The sequence below is a fragment of the Bicyclus anynana genome, chromosome 4 (genome assembly GCF_947172395.1).
Source record: "Bicyclus anynana chromosome 4, ilBicAnyn1.1, whole genome shotgun sequence".
NCBI classification, from domain to species: domain Eukaryota; kingdom Metazoa; phylum Arthropoda; class Insecta; order Lepidoptera; family Nymphalidae; genus Bicyclus; species Bicyclus anynana.
Window position 1 is genome coordinate 4,456,058 of NC_069086.1, and position 15,877 is coordinate 4,471,934.

Sequence of the window (15,877 nt, forward strand, 5' to 3'; positions counted from 1 at the left end):
GAATTTAGGAAATAGAAAAGCGTGGTCAGTATCGGGCAATACTTTTTAAGGATCAACAAATATAACACAGCCCCAACTCCCCGGCAGCCCCGCTATTCCTGGCTCTGGCAGCGATTACGGTAACGGCAGGGCAAGGGGTGTTGAGAATCTTCGGCGAGATTCCGCTGCCAAACCCGACGACTAGACCTGACAACATACAACGCACGCACTTTGAGGTCCGACGAGAAGGTCATCGAGCTGGAAGAAGTTATAAGCAAGTTGCACTGGGATATCATAATATTGTCTGAAGTCCGAAGAGAGGGGGAGGGCTCGATAATCCATGAATCCGGCAACATGTTCAACTACCGAGAGGGCGACCAACAGTCCCAGGGTGGTGTCGGATTTATCGTTCACAAGTCCCTCGTGAACAATGTTGTAAAAGTCGAGGGTAGCGTTCCTGGTCCTCCGAATGACCAAATGGTATTCGTTGAAGGTTTTACAGGTTTACGCACCGTGAATGAAGATACGAGGGGAGTTCAATAAATTTTCGGTATAGGCATGAAATAATGACAAGAAAATTCTAAATAAAATATATTTTTCTTCTTTGCCTAAAAAATGCCGCATTCAACACTTAATTGTCAGAAAAATGCTTACCATGAAGGTTTGGGAACAAAAAGTAATCACTGGGGGCTAGTGTCGGGCTACAGGGTGGATGAGTGATTCTTTCAAATCCACAATCCCTCACAACAGCCTTGGCAACGCGCCCCGTGTGAACCGGCGATTTGTCGTTTCGAAGCAGGACACCTGCGGTCATTTTCCCACGTCTTTTTTCTTTTATTGCCTCCTTTAAATTACGCTGGGTATTTGCACAAGATGTGGCAGTAATACTTTCGACCCTTTTTATGTACTCTATCAGTAAGATTCCCTTACAGTTATAATGCCAAAACACTGTAACCATAAGTTTTCCGGTGGATGGTGCGACTTTAAACTTCTTCGGTTGGTCTGTTCCTTTTTTATGCCACTGCATGGACTCTTGTTTACTCTAATATAGTGATGAATCCACTTTTCAACACCAGTATCCGGTCAAAAATGCTTTTTCACTACTCTTGCTCAAAAACACTATCATATTACCACTCCACAGCGGGGCTAAACAAGCATATTAGCCTCTGGGGGCTAAAGTAATTTTGTTTTTTTAATTCTCGTCTGTTACGAGTTCTAGCCAAGTACTAGCCTACTATAAAACGGAGGAGGTTTTTTTCGAAAATAGAATCATTATAGGTAAGGCACTGAATGTTTTGAAAAATAAATAAAAAAATTTAAATTGGAATGAAATGCAGCGTTTTTAATTTAATTTTTATTGAGTTGCGAATAGAGCGAGATTTGAAGACATGGGACATCCTTTACGGTGTAATACCTTTGCCTTTTTCTCATGTGAAAAAAATAAAATTAAAAAGCGAGAATTTAAAAAAAATTTGGCGTGAATAATACACACTTGTTTTTTTTTTTCAGAAATTCATTATAAATTTGTGACCGTAATTTACATATTTTTCAACAATAATTGTTATTGTTGTCTTCATTTTCGAACTGTTACCATCAAAGTCGAGACGCATTCACTTAAATACTTACCTACGATACATACGAATACCTACGAAAAATTTAATAAGTGAAGAAAACAACAACGAATGGATTCACTTACAAAAGGAGTTTTTTAAACTATTATCTCCCACGTTTACCTCACGTACTCATTATTCATCTTCACAGTAGTCGGAAATTATGTTACCGGGTAAAAGCATCTCCCTTAATATCCAAAATTCTAGACTTTGTTCATTTAATTTTCAATTAAAATAAATCATTGAATATTGTACTAAACTATTTTATTTTCTCGCAATCGTAGTGAAAAGCAGAGTGTAACACGTGGGGCTAAACCCATTATAAACTCGGTTTCTATTTAGGCGGCCCTCGCCTTACGGCTCGGGCCCTAAAAATACCTCGTATATAATGGGTCTTTTTAGCCCCTTGTGTAACAATCTACTATTTCACTACTCATGCTCAAAAATACTATCATATTACCACTCCACAGCGGGGCTAAACAAGCATTTTAGCTTCTAGGGGCTAAAGTAATTTTGTTTTTTTAATTCTTGTCTGTTACGAGTACTAGCCAAGTACTAGCCTACTATAAAGCGGAGAAGGTTTTATTCGAAAATAGAATCATTATAGGTAAGGCTTGGATTGTTTTGAAAAATAAATAAAAAACTTTAAATTGGAATGAAATGCAGCGTTTTTAATTTAATTTTTATTGAGTTGCGAATAGAGCGAGATTTGAAGACATGGGACATCCTTTACGGTGTAATACCTTTGCCTTTTTCTCATGTGAAAAAAAATAAAATTAAAAAGCAAGAATTTAAAAAATTATTGGCATAAATAATACACACTTGATTTTTTTCAGAAATTCATTGTAAATTTGTGACCGTAACTTACATATTTTTCAATAATAATTGTTATTGTTGTCTTCATCTAGTGATGGTGATTTTGAGATGGATTAAATTTCCAATCTGTTACCATCAAAGACGAGACGCATTTACTTAAATACTTACCTACGACACCTACGAATACCTACGAAAAATTTAATAAGTGGCGAAAACAACAACGAATAGATTCACTTACGAAAGGAGTTTTTTTTAAATATTATCTCCCACATTTACCTCACATACTTCATTATTCATCTTCACAGTAGTCTGAAATTATGTTACCGGGTAAAAATTATGTCTCTTAATATCCATAATTGTAGACTTGTACATTTAATTTTCAATTAAAATGATTTTTTAGCCCCTTGTATAACAATCTACTATTTACAAATGTATATGGGATTACTTTCGGAAAATACCCTTAGTTTTTTTTATTTTTCGTCTGTTTGTCTGTCCGTATTTTATGTTGACCGGTCGTCACGCTGAAACAATACTGAATTAATTCATGCGAAACTTTTTACGACTTGAGACCATAATTCGAAGAAGGCTATAGGATAATTTCTGTCGCAAAATTTAAATCAAAAGAGGGTGAAACGGGTTGAAAGTTTTTTTAGAAAGTCCTTCAGTTTTCAAGTCACATTTGTAAAAGTTGGTGTGTGTACTACAAAAAAAAAATACTATGTATGTCATTCAAGGCTTTTCAAAATTCTACCCCTAAAAGGGGTTGATTTCTACCTTTAAAATGGGGTTGAATTTTTTAAAATATAGATCGTTCATAGTTGGAAGTTATAGTTTTGTAAAGTTTGTAAAACGATTAGTAGACTATTTATTATAATATAAAACATGCGAAAATATTAATAGAAGGGGGTAAAATAGGGGTTGAAAGTTTACACATAGTTTCACGCGGTCGAAGTCGCAAGCGTCCGCTAGTTTTGTATATAAATTAATTTAAACAATCTAAAATTAATAAAAATTACCGAATTTTCTCCATAAGTCAATTTAATGTCACTTTATTACATAATTAAACTTTATTTTTAACTTAAAAATAGGTCTAACAACTAGGGATATTTTTACATAAATTAATATCCTTCAGGCAATCTGTAATTTTTACAAAATTAAAAAGTAAATAAGCCAGATTAGTCGGGGCTTTTGCTGAGATACGACGGGTCTTTGACTTTGCCATGTGCTTGCAAAATGTCAGAAATAAATTAAATAGAGATATACCAACATGCTTCACAATTTTTTTCACGTGTTCTCCGATTACTCGAAGACGCCTGAACCGATATCAAAAATTCCTTTTTTGTTTAAAAGGGTATAGTCTCCATGTGGTCCCATAGTCATCAGATCCTGATGATGGGATCCTGGAGAAATTGAGGAAAACTTACTAAAATTATAGGGATGACCTTTAATTAGGCATTTTAATCTACTACAATTTAATGGAGGTCTGGAATTGATCTGATGATGGTGCCGAAACACAGACGAGGTAACTCCTGAACGGTTTACTGTAATTACCTTGTGTTTGGACTTGATTAATTTGTATTGATAAGAACTTTTCATCAAGATGGGTTGTGACTGTCATTAGGAGTCTGGTGATGCAGACGTAGGGTAGTCCTCATCGGTTTACAGTAGCTACTAGCTACCTTTTGTTAGGATTACTTGATACGGTTCAATATGCAAAAATAATAGTCAATTGATGACTAGACTAGACCGAAGTTTACATAGGACAATCACTACTAGTCATGATGATGCATCTGTTTGAGATGGAATTTAAGTAGCGCAATCGCATCATGTGGCCCAAGTATTCAATAATTTGTTTGAATCTAAGTCAGACAGCGTTTAACAATTGTTTAACACGACTCAGAGCAATAAACATGATACAATCAACCAGCAAGGAGTCATTTATAAAATTAGAAACGAAAAAATACAACCAAATAGGCTAGTTACAGTTACAGAATTTTCTCCTTTCAAAAATTATAAATCAATTTTCTCTAAAAGTATATGACATTCAGAAGAATGGATGCTTTGTTAGATTTTAGTTACAAATTAGTTAAAATACTTACCCCGATGTGTGATAGTGTAGAATCCTAATCAATACTGCCGAAAATATTGGGTCCTCAGTTCAGACGTTTTAGGAAAATTCAATTTCCATTTACATTTTAACGATTAACAATATTTCTTTTTTACTAATTTACAGACGCGTTTAAGTAAAATATGTCACAATAGTATTTAAGTATTTCTTTAGACAAATCCATGAGTTTGATGATTCCTCAGTACAAACATTTATGAACCGAGAGCCCAAGTTATATCGCATTCTACATATTTGGGAATTTTAAGTTGTAAGAGTTTCATAACTATATAACATATAAAATTATGAGCCGAGAGGCAGTACTTTCTGAGATTCAGGTTATGCCTCTTTATGCAGGCATCTGGATTGAGCCCTAATTATTTGGTCATAACTGCTTTATTTCGCGTTAAAGAAATTTATGGCGTATTGCCCTAAGTTTTACCAAATTTTAAGTAATCTTATTTTGCGAAAATCTAAAATTTGGGCCCTCAATCCAGATGCACACATTAGTTTGACGTTTAGTACATCAAGTAACATTGTGACGTCACAAAATGATCGACAGCGTTTTTAACGTTTGAAAATTTTGAAAAATACATGATTTTTTACATGATTTTTAAATTAAGTTTTATTAGAAATCCTTAACTTATATTAATAACATATTACGGACCATTATTCCATGTACTACACGAAATTATTGTTTAAATTAAATTTGATACGAGTCAACCCTACCCTATTCAAAAGCCACCCACTACACTAAAAATAACATCATTATATTATTGTTCTACCCGCTGATCAGTTTGAAGCCGGTGCTGTGTTAATTTAAGCGATTTCTGAAACAACCACATTATAGAACAGTCTGAAAAACGTCATGTTGGTGCATGCGGTGACAAACATTGTTTAGGTAGATCTTTGTTTGCCTGTATATAACAAAGTATTGTTTGTTAAACTGCAGTGAAACGCGTTGGAATAGCCCAAGGTGTAAATAATAAAACCACAATTTCTTTGTAATATTATTACAGAAATGCTTTATTAATTAATGTCTAAATAGATGAATCATATAAATGTTATCTAGTACAACCTACGCGGCGGGGCGGCCGGTGCGCGTCTTCGCCCTCGCCGCCCCGCCTCATACCATCTCATACAGGTTTTACAAATCATCATTTTGTTAACATTTTTGTACAGCCATATACAATAATTTTATTTTCAATTACATCTAGACGTAAAAAATCTGAGGTGTCGTAGGAAACTATGCTTCCTATAAATTAATTACAGGGGAATGAGGAGAGCAGCAGACCTCCGGCGCCGTCAGCTCTACAATCATCACTACAACCTACGCGCAGTCACAACTGAACATCGCCCGCTCGGCTCCACTAATAACTTAAGTTACACATTACATTAAAATATACAAAAATATCATTTTCACAAAATTATAATCAAACTATACACGCCGGCGCTAAAATATTCGATAAGCTATGTACGATATTAAGCCGGTTTTAAACTTAAACGAGAGCTCCACTTGAACACTACAACATAAAACGAACATAATCACGACTATAGTGCCGATTGTCTAGAACTGCCCGCGGCATCTTTCATCACTTCAAGATTCAAGGTCCCCTAGCCCAGCTAACATTAAATCTACAACGAGCTAAATTACGGAAACGCACGGGTTCATCCGACCGCAGTCTTCCTTCGATTCATAAATTACACGAGAATGAGAGACGTTCAAATATTTATACATAGATTCATACGAACAACGAATAATACTAACACTCGGGCGGGCCGCGGAGTGGTCGTGCGACGCTGTACAACTATGGTTACAGTATCCGTATCGTCTGTACATCAGTCTGCCGCTATATGTACAGGCCGGGCCGCGAGGCGGCGAGCTATAGTTACAAATGTACAATCGCAAATATTCACAAATTTATAAAGGCGGGTAGCCGCGCCGTCGCGTCAGCCCTCCGCGGCCCGCGCCCCGCGCGCGCGTGCGCCTTGCGCCGACTACAGGCCGGCGGGCGGCGGCGGCCCGATGGGGCCCAGCTCCGGCGCCTTCATGAAGAACTTCTCCAGCTTGGCGATGATGTGCTTGCCGTACGTGTACTTGCGCAGCGAGCCCACGTGCGGCCGGATCTTGTGCATCAGCACCTTGCGCTGCGTGGGCTCGGCCACGTCGATCATCTTCTGCACCACGTAGTTGGCGTACTGGTCCTTCATCATCACGTGCAGCGCGTTGTCGTTGAAGCCGCACAGCTCGTCGATGAGCAGCGCGCGCTCCGTGCGCGTGGCGTGCGACACGCACTTCTCCACCACGTTGGACGCGAACTTGTGCTGCGACAGCTGCAGCACCTTGCCGCGCACGCCGGCCACGAGCCGCGCGCGGTCCTCGGGCGCGCCGTGCTCCAGCACGTGCTGCACCACGTAGTTGCCGTACTGGTCCTGGATGAGCTGGTCCGTGTGCGCGTGCAGCTCGCCCAGCACGGGCGCCGTCTGCTCCGCCGTGCAGTGCTCCAGGATGCGCTGGATCACGCGGCAGCCGTACGGGTGCGTCGACAGCGCGTACACCTGCCCCGCGAACGCGTTTATTATGAACTGCAGCGCCGTCGGCTCCACGCATTCTATACATTTTTGTACCTGGAAATAAATTTAAAAATGTTTAAATAAAAAAACAATTAGGTACTTCAGGACACCTAGACGCTTAAAGTAATTTTGTACAGTTGGGGACTTCCAACTGCCAATAGAATGGCTGAAAAGCTTAGTGTAAAAGTTCTCGCGCACAAGGCTAGTAAATTCTTTTTTTCTTTAAACCACAAGAATATTTATTATTCCAAATCCAAATCTGAAAGGTTCCAAATCTCCTCTCCTACAAGGATTGTCTCCTTCTCAAAGACCATTTAAATAGGCTGATAAAGATTATGGAGAATTGATTTCTTATAGAGCTCTATTCATTGAATAAACAAGCATTTTGACATATTACAGATCTGGGAGTAAATTTTGATTTAGTTTTTTTTTTATTTAATAACAAATTACAAACGACAATAATACCAAAAAACAAACTTAATAAAAAAAAATCATCAACATCGGAGCTGTTTTGATTGGACTATTGTGTCTAGGTCTACATTTGACGCACTTGGTCTTGACGCACTTGAGCACGTGTCCGTCCAGCTCGCGCACCACCTCCTGCTCTGCTCGGCGGGGATAGACTGCAGCACTAACTGTATGAAACGGCAGCCGTACCAATAATGCGTGTCCGGTCTACACGTGTGATACTTACTACATGGTTCCCGTTCTGGTCCTTGACGCACTTGAGCACGTGTCCGTCCAGCTCGCGCACCACCTCCTGCTCTGCTCGGCGGGGATAGACTGCAGCACTAACTGTATGAAACGGCAGCCGTACCAATAATGCGTGTCCGGTCTACACGTGTGATACTTACTACATGGTTCCCGTTCTGGTCCTTGACGCACTTGAGCACGTGTCCGTCCAGCTCGCGCACCACCTCCTGCTCTGCTCGGCGGGGATAGACTGCAGCACTAACTGTATGACACGGCAGCCGTACCAATAATGCGTGTCCGGTCTACACGTGTGATACTTACTACATGGTTTCCGTTCTGGTCCTTGACACACTTGAGCACGTGTCCGTCCAGCTCGCGCACCACCTCCTGCTCTGCTCGGCGGGGATAGACTGCAGCACTAACTGTATGAAACGGCAGCCGTACCAATAATGCGTGTCCGGTCTACACGTGTGATACTTACTACATGGTTCCCGTTCTGGTCCTTGACGCACTTGAGCACGTGTCCGTCCAGCTCGCGCACCACCTCCTGCTCTGCTCGGCGGGGATAGACTGCAGCACTAACTGTATGACACGGCAGCCGTACCAATAATGCGTGTCCGGTCTACACGTGTAATACTTACTACATGGTTCCCATTCTGGTCCTTGACGCACTCGAGCACGTGTCCGTCCAGCTCGCGCACCACCTCCTGCTGTTGCCCGGCGGGGATAGACTGCAGCACGAACTGTATGACACGGCAGCCGTACCAATAATGCGTGTCCGGTCTACACGTGTGATACTTACTACATGGTTTCCGTTCTGGTCCTTGACACACTTGAGCACGTGTCCGTCCAGCTCGCGCACCACCTCCTGCTCTGCTCGGCGGGGATAGACTGCAGCACTAACTGTATGAAACGGCAGCCGTACCAATAATGCGTGTCCGGTCTACACGTGTGATACTTACTACATGGTTCCCGTTCTGGTCCTTGACGCACTTGAGCACGTGTCCGTCCAGCTCGCGCACCACCTCCTGCTCTGCTCGGCGGGGATAGACTGCAGCACTAACTGTATGACACGGCAGCCGTACCAATAATGCGTGTCCGGTCTACACGTGTGATACTTACTACATGGTTTCCGTTCTGGTCCTTGACACACTTGAGCACGTGTCCGTCCAGCTCGCGCACCACCTCCTGCTCTGCTCGGCGGGGATAGACTGCAGCACTAACTGTATGAAACGGCAGCCGTACCAATAATGCGTGTCCGGTCTACACGTGTGATACTTACTACATGGTTCCCGTTCTGGTCCTTGACGCACTTGAGCACGTGTCCGTCCAGCTCGCGCACCACCTCCTGCTCTGCTCGGCGGGGATAGACTGCAGCACTAACTGTATGACACGGCAGCCGTACCAATAATGCGTGTCCGGTCTACACGTGTGATACTTACTACATGGTTCCCGTTCTGGTCCTTGACGCACTTGAGCACGTGTCCGTCCAGCTCGCGCACCACCTCCTGCTCTGCTCGGCGGGGATAGACTGCAGCACTAACTGTATGACACGGCAGCCGTATCAATAATGCGTGTCCGGTCTACACGTGTAATACTTACTACATGGTTCCCATTCTGGTCCTTGACGCACTCGAGCACGTGTCCGTCCAGCTCGCGCACCACCTCCTGCTGTTGCCCGGCGGGGATAGACTGCAGCACGAACTGTATGACACGGCAGCTGTACCAATAATGCGTGTCCGGTCTACACGTGTGATACTTACTACATGGTTTCCGTTCTGGTCCTTGACACACTTGAGCACGTGTCCGTCCAGCTCGCGCACCACCTCCTGCTGCTGCTCTGCGGGGATGGACTCCAGCGCCTTCTGTATGACGCGGCAGCCGTACATCTGCAGCGCCAGCGCCAGCACGTGCCCGCGGACCTGCGCACAATATAATATGACGTATGTAGACCCTTTATAGTTGCCGAATTCAAATCACATTAACTACCATGTTTTGCATATTAAATAAACGATAAATACGTCATACAATCTACATGGTATTCTGTATTCATAATTGAAAAACACACAAAGAGGCAAATATTGTGCTTTACCAAGTGTGTTACATTTATCTTAGATTGTGTTTAAAACATTAATCTGTTTATTAAGATGCATGTAAAAGTCTTTTGGATCAATAATGATAAATTTGAGTTTAAGTTGTTGTTGAGTTTAAGTTTAAGTTGTTGTTGATGTTTAAGTGTGATAAGGCTTTGGATGTAGCGGTAAAAGTGCACACTGAAAAGGTAGTATCTGACAATAGACAGTTGACAGACATCATATTGAGAAACAATCGCAGTACATAGTGCCATAGACAAGAAAGCTGAAGGAACAGCTTTTACGAATCAATGATCCTTGCGTTACTGATCTCATAAACTAAAGCTAGAAGAACTTTCGCTACCTTTAGTAGCATATTAAATTTATATAATATTAACACGGCGGCGGCTAAAACTCACGTGATACAACGACGGAGTATGCCCAACTAGTTTCGGACCGCAACTATAGCTTGGCAACTTCGTTCGTAATACTCCCGATGTTCCACGCGGGCTGGGGGGCGTGTAGCGATGAATGAAAAATTTACGACTGATGCACGTCACTTCCCCGCAAGCACGATTTCACACCCGCAGTCTTTCCCCTTGTCGCCCGCATATCATGGGAATGTTATTAACGAACTTGCCAGACTACAGTTTTGCGGTTATAAGAACTAGCTCATGATTAAAGGCCCATTCGGGTTAAAAATTAATCGGGCATACATCGACGTTCTATTACGTGAGTTATGTTAGTCGTGTTTTATAATAAATTTAATATGAATAACACTTACGGCAGTTTAAATTTTAGTAGCATAGTTAGAACTTATTGGTATGAGACTTCGTTTTCTAACATGAAGAGATAGTATCATAACCTACAGTGTATGTCTATTAATTAGTGAAAGTAATAATTGATGACACATTGTGCAATAAAGTAACTCGGATTCACTGAAGCGTAAGCAATGCCTCACGTGCCTTGTATAAACAGTAATATATCCATCTCTATTGCAGTTGCATCACAACATATTGTGAAATAATTGGATTATAAAATTGTTACCGGTTAATTGTATAATATAAATTATATTTGTGACACAATAAAAAATGCTCTTGTGACAACTTTTATGTGATTAAGATAGTTGAAAAAATACACCCTGCCCTGCTCGACATTATTGACAATGAATAAAATGAAATTAATAATTTTATTATTAATAATAAAATTATTAATTTCCTCCTTAAATTAAAATTATTAATTATGATTAATGTATGAAAAATGTCATTAAATTTTTAAACTCATAATTACTGTTTTAAAACGTCAAAACAGTATTTTTATCGTGCCACATACATAAATAAGTAATATAACAAGAATAACAAAATACCTTTTGCGCTAACGTCGTCTTCTGTTCCGTGGTGCCGAACTCAAAGAATTTCTGTATTACATAATTTCCAAAAACATCAGTCATAAGACTATACGCTGAACCGATAATTTCATTGAACACCATCTGTTTTTCTTGTACTGTCGCTCTTTCTAGTTTTTGTTGTATAAACCTGTAAACAAAGAAAAAGATATATGAAAGCACAGCCTTATCATCATTATCATTATCATCTTAATTAACAATTTTGACGGCCTCCGCGGTACAGTGTTTAAGTAATAAAGACCAAAATAGTGAATAGGCCAGCAGGACTGACGGCTAAGGTCCGTTTATATCTACAGACACAGTGTGTCACAGACAAGTAGCGTGGCAGACACCCACACATACCGTCTATTCACACTGCCCAGCAGGCAGCTAAATACAAATTAAGTCCTTTTCATAAAAGAAGTCTCCCAGACGCGGCGCTAATGTCTTAATGGGGCTCATTGTCATTTGGTAATGGCGGTCTTATTGTCATTTGTGTAAGGCGCTGTCTGTTAGTTCAGGTTTGATGATGAAAAAGACTACAGACATGAACCACACAAAATATTCTTTCCGCGAATATTGGCCGGGCGCGGCCCATGTCTGTCAACGTCTGCGCTGCCGCGTTACGATAGATTTAAATACGTTAATAAACACTGAATAGAAGAATATTATTTTGTCGACCACGGCACGTGTCTAGCACGCGAAATGTCTGTAGATATAAACGGACCTTTAACGTGCTCTGCGAGGTACAGGTGTGTAACCAGTTGAAAGTTTCCAACACCTGGCTGAAAGATTTAATACCGGAGTGATTTGACCGAGTGTTTGTGAAAACATAATTCAGTATCGTGAACGATTCATACCACCATTGTTTTTGTTTGATCAAGTCTTTATGAACCGTGGTGAGCTACTGACAAAGTTAAGAACAAATAGCAGATTCTTCGCGATATAATATATCCATGGATAAATAGCATGATATTGTTGCCAAGTAAGTTTACAAGAAATACATACAAAAACTACCATGTTGCACATCATTCTTATACTGTAAAACATACTTTAAATATCGAATAACTATTTAAATTTAAAATAAATATTATTTGAAAAACTAAATAAACATTTTTTAAAGTAATAAACTAAACATACTTTAGTCTAAGCAAACTAAAAAAAAACTAAATCGATTCCGCCGTGATTTCCGGCCGCGGCGTTTATAAAAACATCTTCCCTTAATCACACCATAACTTGAGAACAACTTTTTTTCCATGTATAGGAACTTACTTTTTCTCCTGAAGAGAATATCGATTCGTAAATATCGTTTCTCTTTTGTCCTACCGCAATTACAGAAAAAGAATATATAATATACTAGCAGTCGCGGTTTCACATGCGTAGTTTCCGTTCCCGTGAGAATACAGGAATAAAATATAGCCTATACACTCACAAATAACGTGGCTTTCCAATCGTAAAAAATAAATTCAAAATAGGTTCAGTACATCCAGAGATTACCCCCTACAACATACAACCTCTTTATAAATATAGTACGTATAGATAAATATTATATAAAAGAATATCTTGGAAGAACCCAGAACTTGATTATCTAAATCCGTAAAGGCTATCTACTCTACGAGACAAATTGGCAGCTTCTCGTCCATTGCATATGAAAGCTATGATCCGTGATAGCCCAGTGGATATGACTTCTGCCTCCGATACCGGAGGGTGTGGGTTCGAATCCGGTCCGTGCATGCACCTCCAACTTTTCAGTTGTGTGCATTTTAAGAAATTAAATATCACGTGTCTCTAACGGTGAAGGAAAACATCGTGAGGAAACCGGCATACCAGAGAATTTTCTTAATTATCTGCGTGTGTGAAGTCTGCCAATCCGCATTGGGCCAGCGTGGTGGACTATTGGCCTAACCCCTCTCATTCTGAGAGGAGACTCGAGCTCAGCAGTGAGCCGAATATGGGTTGATAACGAACGATATGAAAGCATGAAGCATACACCTCGAGTGGGGTGAGCTCACCTGGAGCCGTGCTGATCCTGCGAGAACTCCACGATGTGGTTGGCCAGGTCGCGCAGCTGCAGGTTGGGGAAGCGGTTGTTGCGGAAGTCCTCGAGCAGGCGCGAGCGGCCCGCCGCCGGTTTGTCGCCCGCCACCATTGCGCCCACCGATCCCACGCCCACGCCCACCCCGCCCACGCCTCCGCCCACCAGTTCTGGAAATAAAAAAAAAATATTTAAATAAAAGCGAAAGGTGTCATTAATCACGAAATATCGATAACAGCTTGACATTTGGCAGGGGGAGGTAGTTTAATAGTATACGTCCGCTAAGAACGAATTTTGTGAGAGAGGACGGATTAAGGATAACTACGAGAAGTCGGGAACGTCCGCTAGTATTTTTATATATATAATCGAATACGAATAATGTAACAACTGTCGAATCAAACATTAATATGATGGTAATCTATGTGTACATAGCAACACTTTGCAGTGCATTTATATACTTGGAGGCACAATTATCCGCCCACTTTAATATACTCGCGTCATATTAAAGGGGGCGGATAATTGTGCCTCTGAGTATAGAATAAGTCCTATATTTATACGGCGGCAGTGGGTAGTGAGTGACACACTGCTGGAAAATATTCGTGTGATGAGCATGGGTGTTTTCCATGGGTGTATTTGTACATTAGATAAGTATTTATATGTAGTTTATAAATATATGTATATCTAGTAGACGCAGCGCGGTTTCACCCACGTGGTTCCCGTTCCCGTAAGAATACGGGGATAAAATATAGCCTATATCCTCGATAAATGGGTTATCTAACACTGAAAGAATTTTTCAAATCGCACCAGTAGTTCCTGAGATTAGCGCGTTCAATCAAACAAACAAACAAACTCTTCAGCTTTAAAAGACCACCGACCGATGTGTGCATCGACTAGAGGCGCAGGTGGTAGTAAGCGTAAATTGTAATGTGTTTGTAATCACACCGGCAATCATACCCTTTCAGAGTAGAACACAGCATTGCTGTTTGACGGCATAAATTCTCTATCTATCTCTTGGCGGGTAAAAGAGATCACTAAAGCTGGCAACACAATAGCGCCGCCAGTCGCGGCGACTTATCTTGCGCGCACTCTATTAGTAAATCCTACTTGTTTGTTAGCGAAACAATTTTGCGAAAATAGACAAATAGATCGTTTGCTATGTACCATTTTCTAGCTGAACTCTGTCTACAAGTAAATTGGTAATTTTAAAAAAAACTTAATATATAAATACGAAAAGGTCAATTCATCACGAAATCTCGATAACAGCTTGACGTACAATGGTGAAATTTGGCAGGGAGGTAGTTATAGTTAATTAGTTACAGTTAGGTATCCACTAAAAACGGATTTTTGGATAGGGCGGGATTAAGAAGGTCTAGGGCGTACGAAGTCGCGGGCGTCCGCTAGTCGTCATATAAATATAAAAAATATCCAAAACCGGTTTTTCAGCTTTAGCTTAATCTAATCGTTAAAACCGAACGTAAAAATTTCCATTACTTTTTTATAAATAATATTTGGCTAATCAATTAAATACTTCAATATGCCACGTTCCAATGACATAGTTAAAAATATTGTGTTAGGAGTGGGTACGATAGCAGCACGGCAGTACTGACGGCCTCCTTGGCGCAGTGGTATGCGCGGTGGATTTAATGACGGAGGTCCTGGGTTCGATCCCCGGCTGGGCCGATTGAGATTTTCTTAATTGGTCCAGATCTAGCTGGTGGGAGGCTTCGGCCGTGGCTAGTTACCACCCTACCGACAAAGACGCACCGCCAAGCGATTTAGCGTTCCGGTACGATGTCGTGTAGAAACCAAATGGAGTGTGGATTTTCATCCTCCTCCTAACAAGTCAGCCCGCTTCCATCTTAGATTACATCATCACTTACCATCAGGTGAGATTGTAGCCAAGGGCTAACTTGTAAAGAATATTAAAAAAAAAAAAACTGTAGCGGGAATACCTATACATAACACGATGCGATACGGGAAAATCATACCGTCCCAGATATTTGCTAACACTTACTTTAAATACTTATCTATGTATATCTAGTACATTTACTAATGACAAAAAATATAATAGTCTTAAGTTAACTATTTTTTTAATATATTTATGTTCATATTGTTTTTATATACATAAATTGCAGACATTTTTAAAAGACCGAAATATAACAATAAGGTATTTGACATTTTTTAATTGTATTTACTCTATTAAAATAATTCTAATTAGAGCAATTTTGTAGAAGTAGGTACATAACAAATGAATATTTATCAATTTTTTGCGGCGCAGTCATGAATTGCTCAAAAACGCCCCATTCTTCATTCTCAAGCTTCGCTTTGACTTATTAATTTATTTATTTGCACTTCTTCCCTATCCCTACCTTACACTACCATACTCCTACCCCTACCCCTACCCTACCCCTACCCTACCTCTACTCTACCCCTACCCTACCCTACCACTACCCTACCCCTACCCTATCCCTATACCATAAACCTACCCTACCACTACCCTACCCTACCACTACCCTACCCTACCCCTACCCTACCCCTACCCTACCGCTACCCTACCCCTACCCTATCCCTATACAATACCCCTACCCTACCACTACCCTATTCTAGGAT

At 40.6% G+C, this 15,877-nt stretch overlaps 1 protein-coding gene across 7 annotated transcripts in view; it reads right to left on the reverse strand.

The window, feature by feature from the left end:
- Nucleotides 1–5,506: 5,506 nt before the first annotated feature.
- LOC112058060 (maternal protein pumilio) overlaps nucleotides 5,507–15,877 on the reverse strand; it is a 114,114-nt gene continuing 103,743 nt past the window's right edge. For 5 of the 7 annotated variants that reach the window (XM_052881337.1, XM_052881336.1, XM_052881341.1 and 2 more), the window contains 4 exons: nucleotides 13,245–13,437; nucleotides 11,215–11,383; nucleotides 9,540–9,698; nucleotides 5,507–7,137 (listed from right to left, as the gene is read on the reverse strand). In XM_052881337.1, the coding sequence (XP_052737297.1) occupies nucleotides 6,508–7,137; nucleotides 9,540–9,698; nucleotides 11,215–11,383; nucleotides 13,245–13,437 (1,151 nt within the window). In that variant the 3' untranslated portion in view covers nucleotides 5,507–6,507. Of the gene's footprint in view, nucleotides 7,138–7,777; nucleotides 7,841–9,218; nucleotides 9,282–9,539; nucleotides 9,699–11,214; nucleotides 11,384–13,244; nucleotides 13,438–15,877 lie in introns of all 7 variants that reach the window. The other 2 variants (XM_052881338.1, XM_052881339.1) reach the window with 2 other exon arrangements.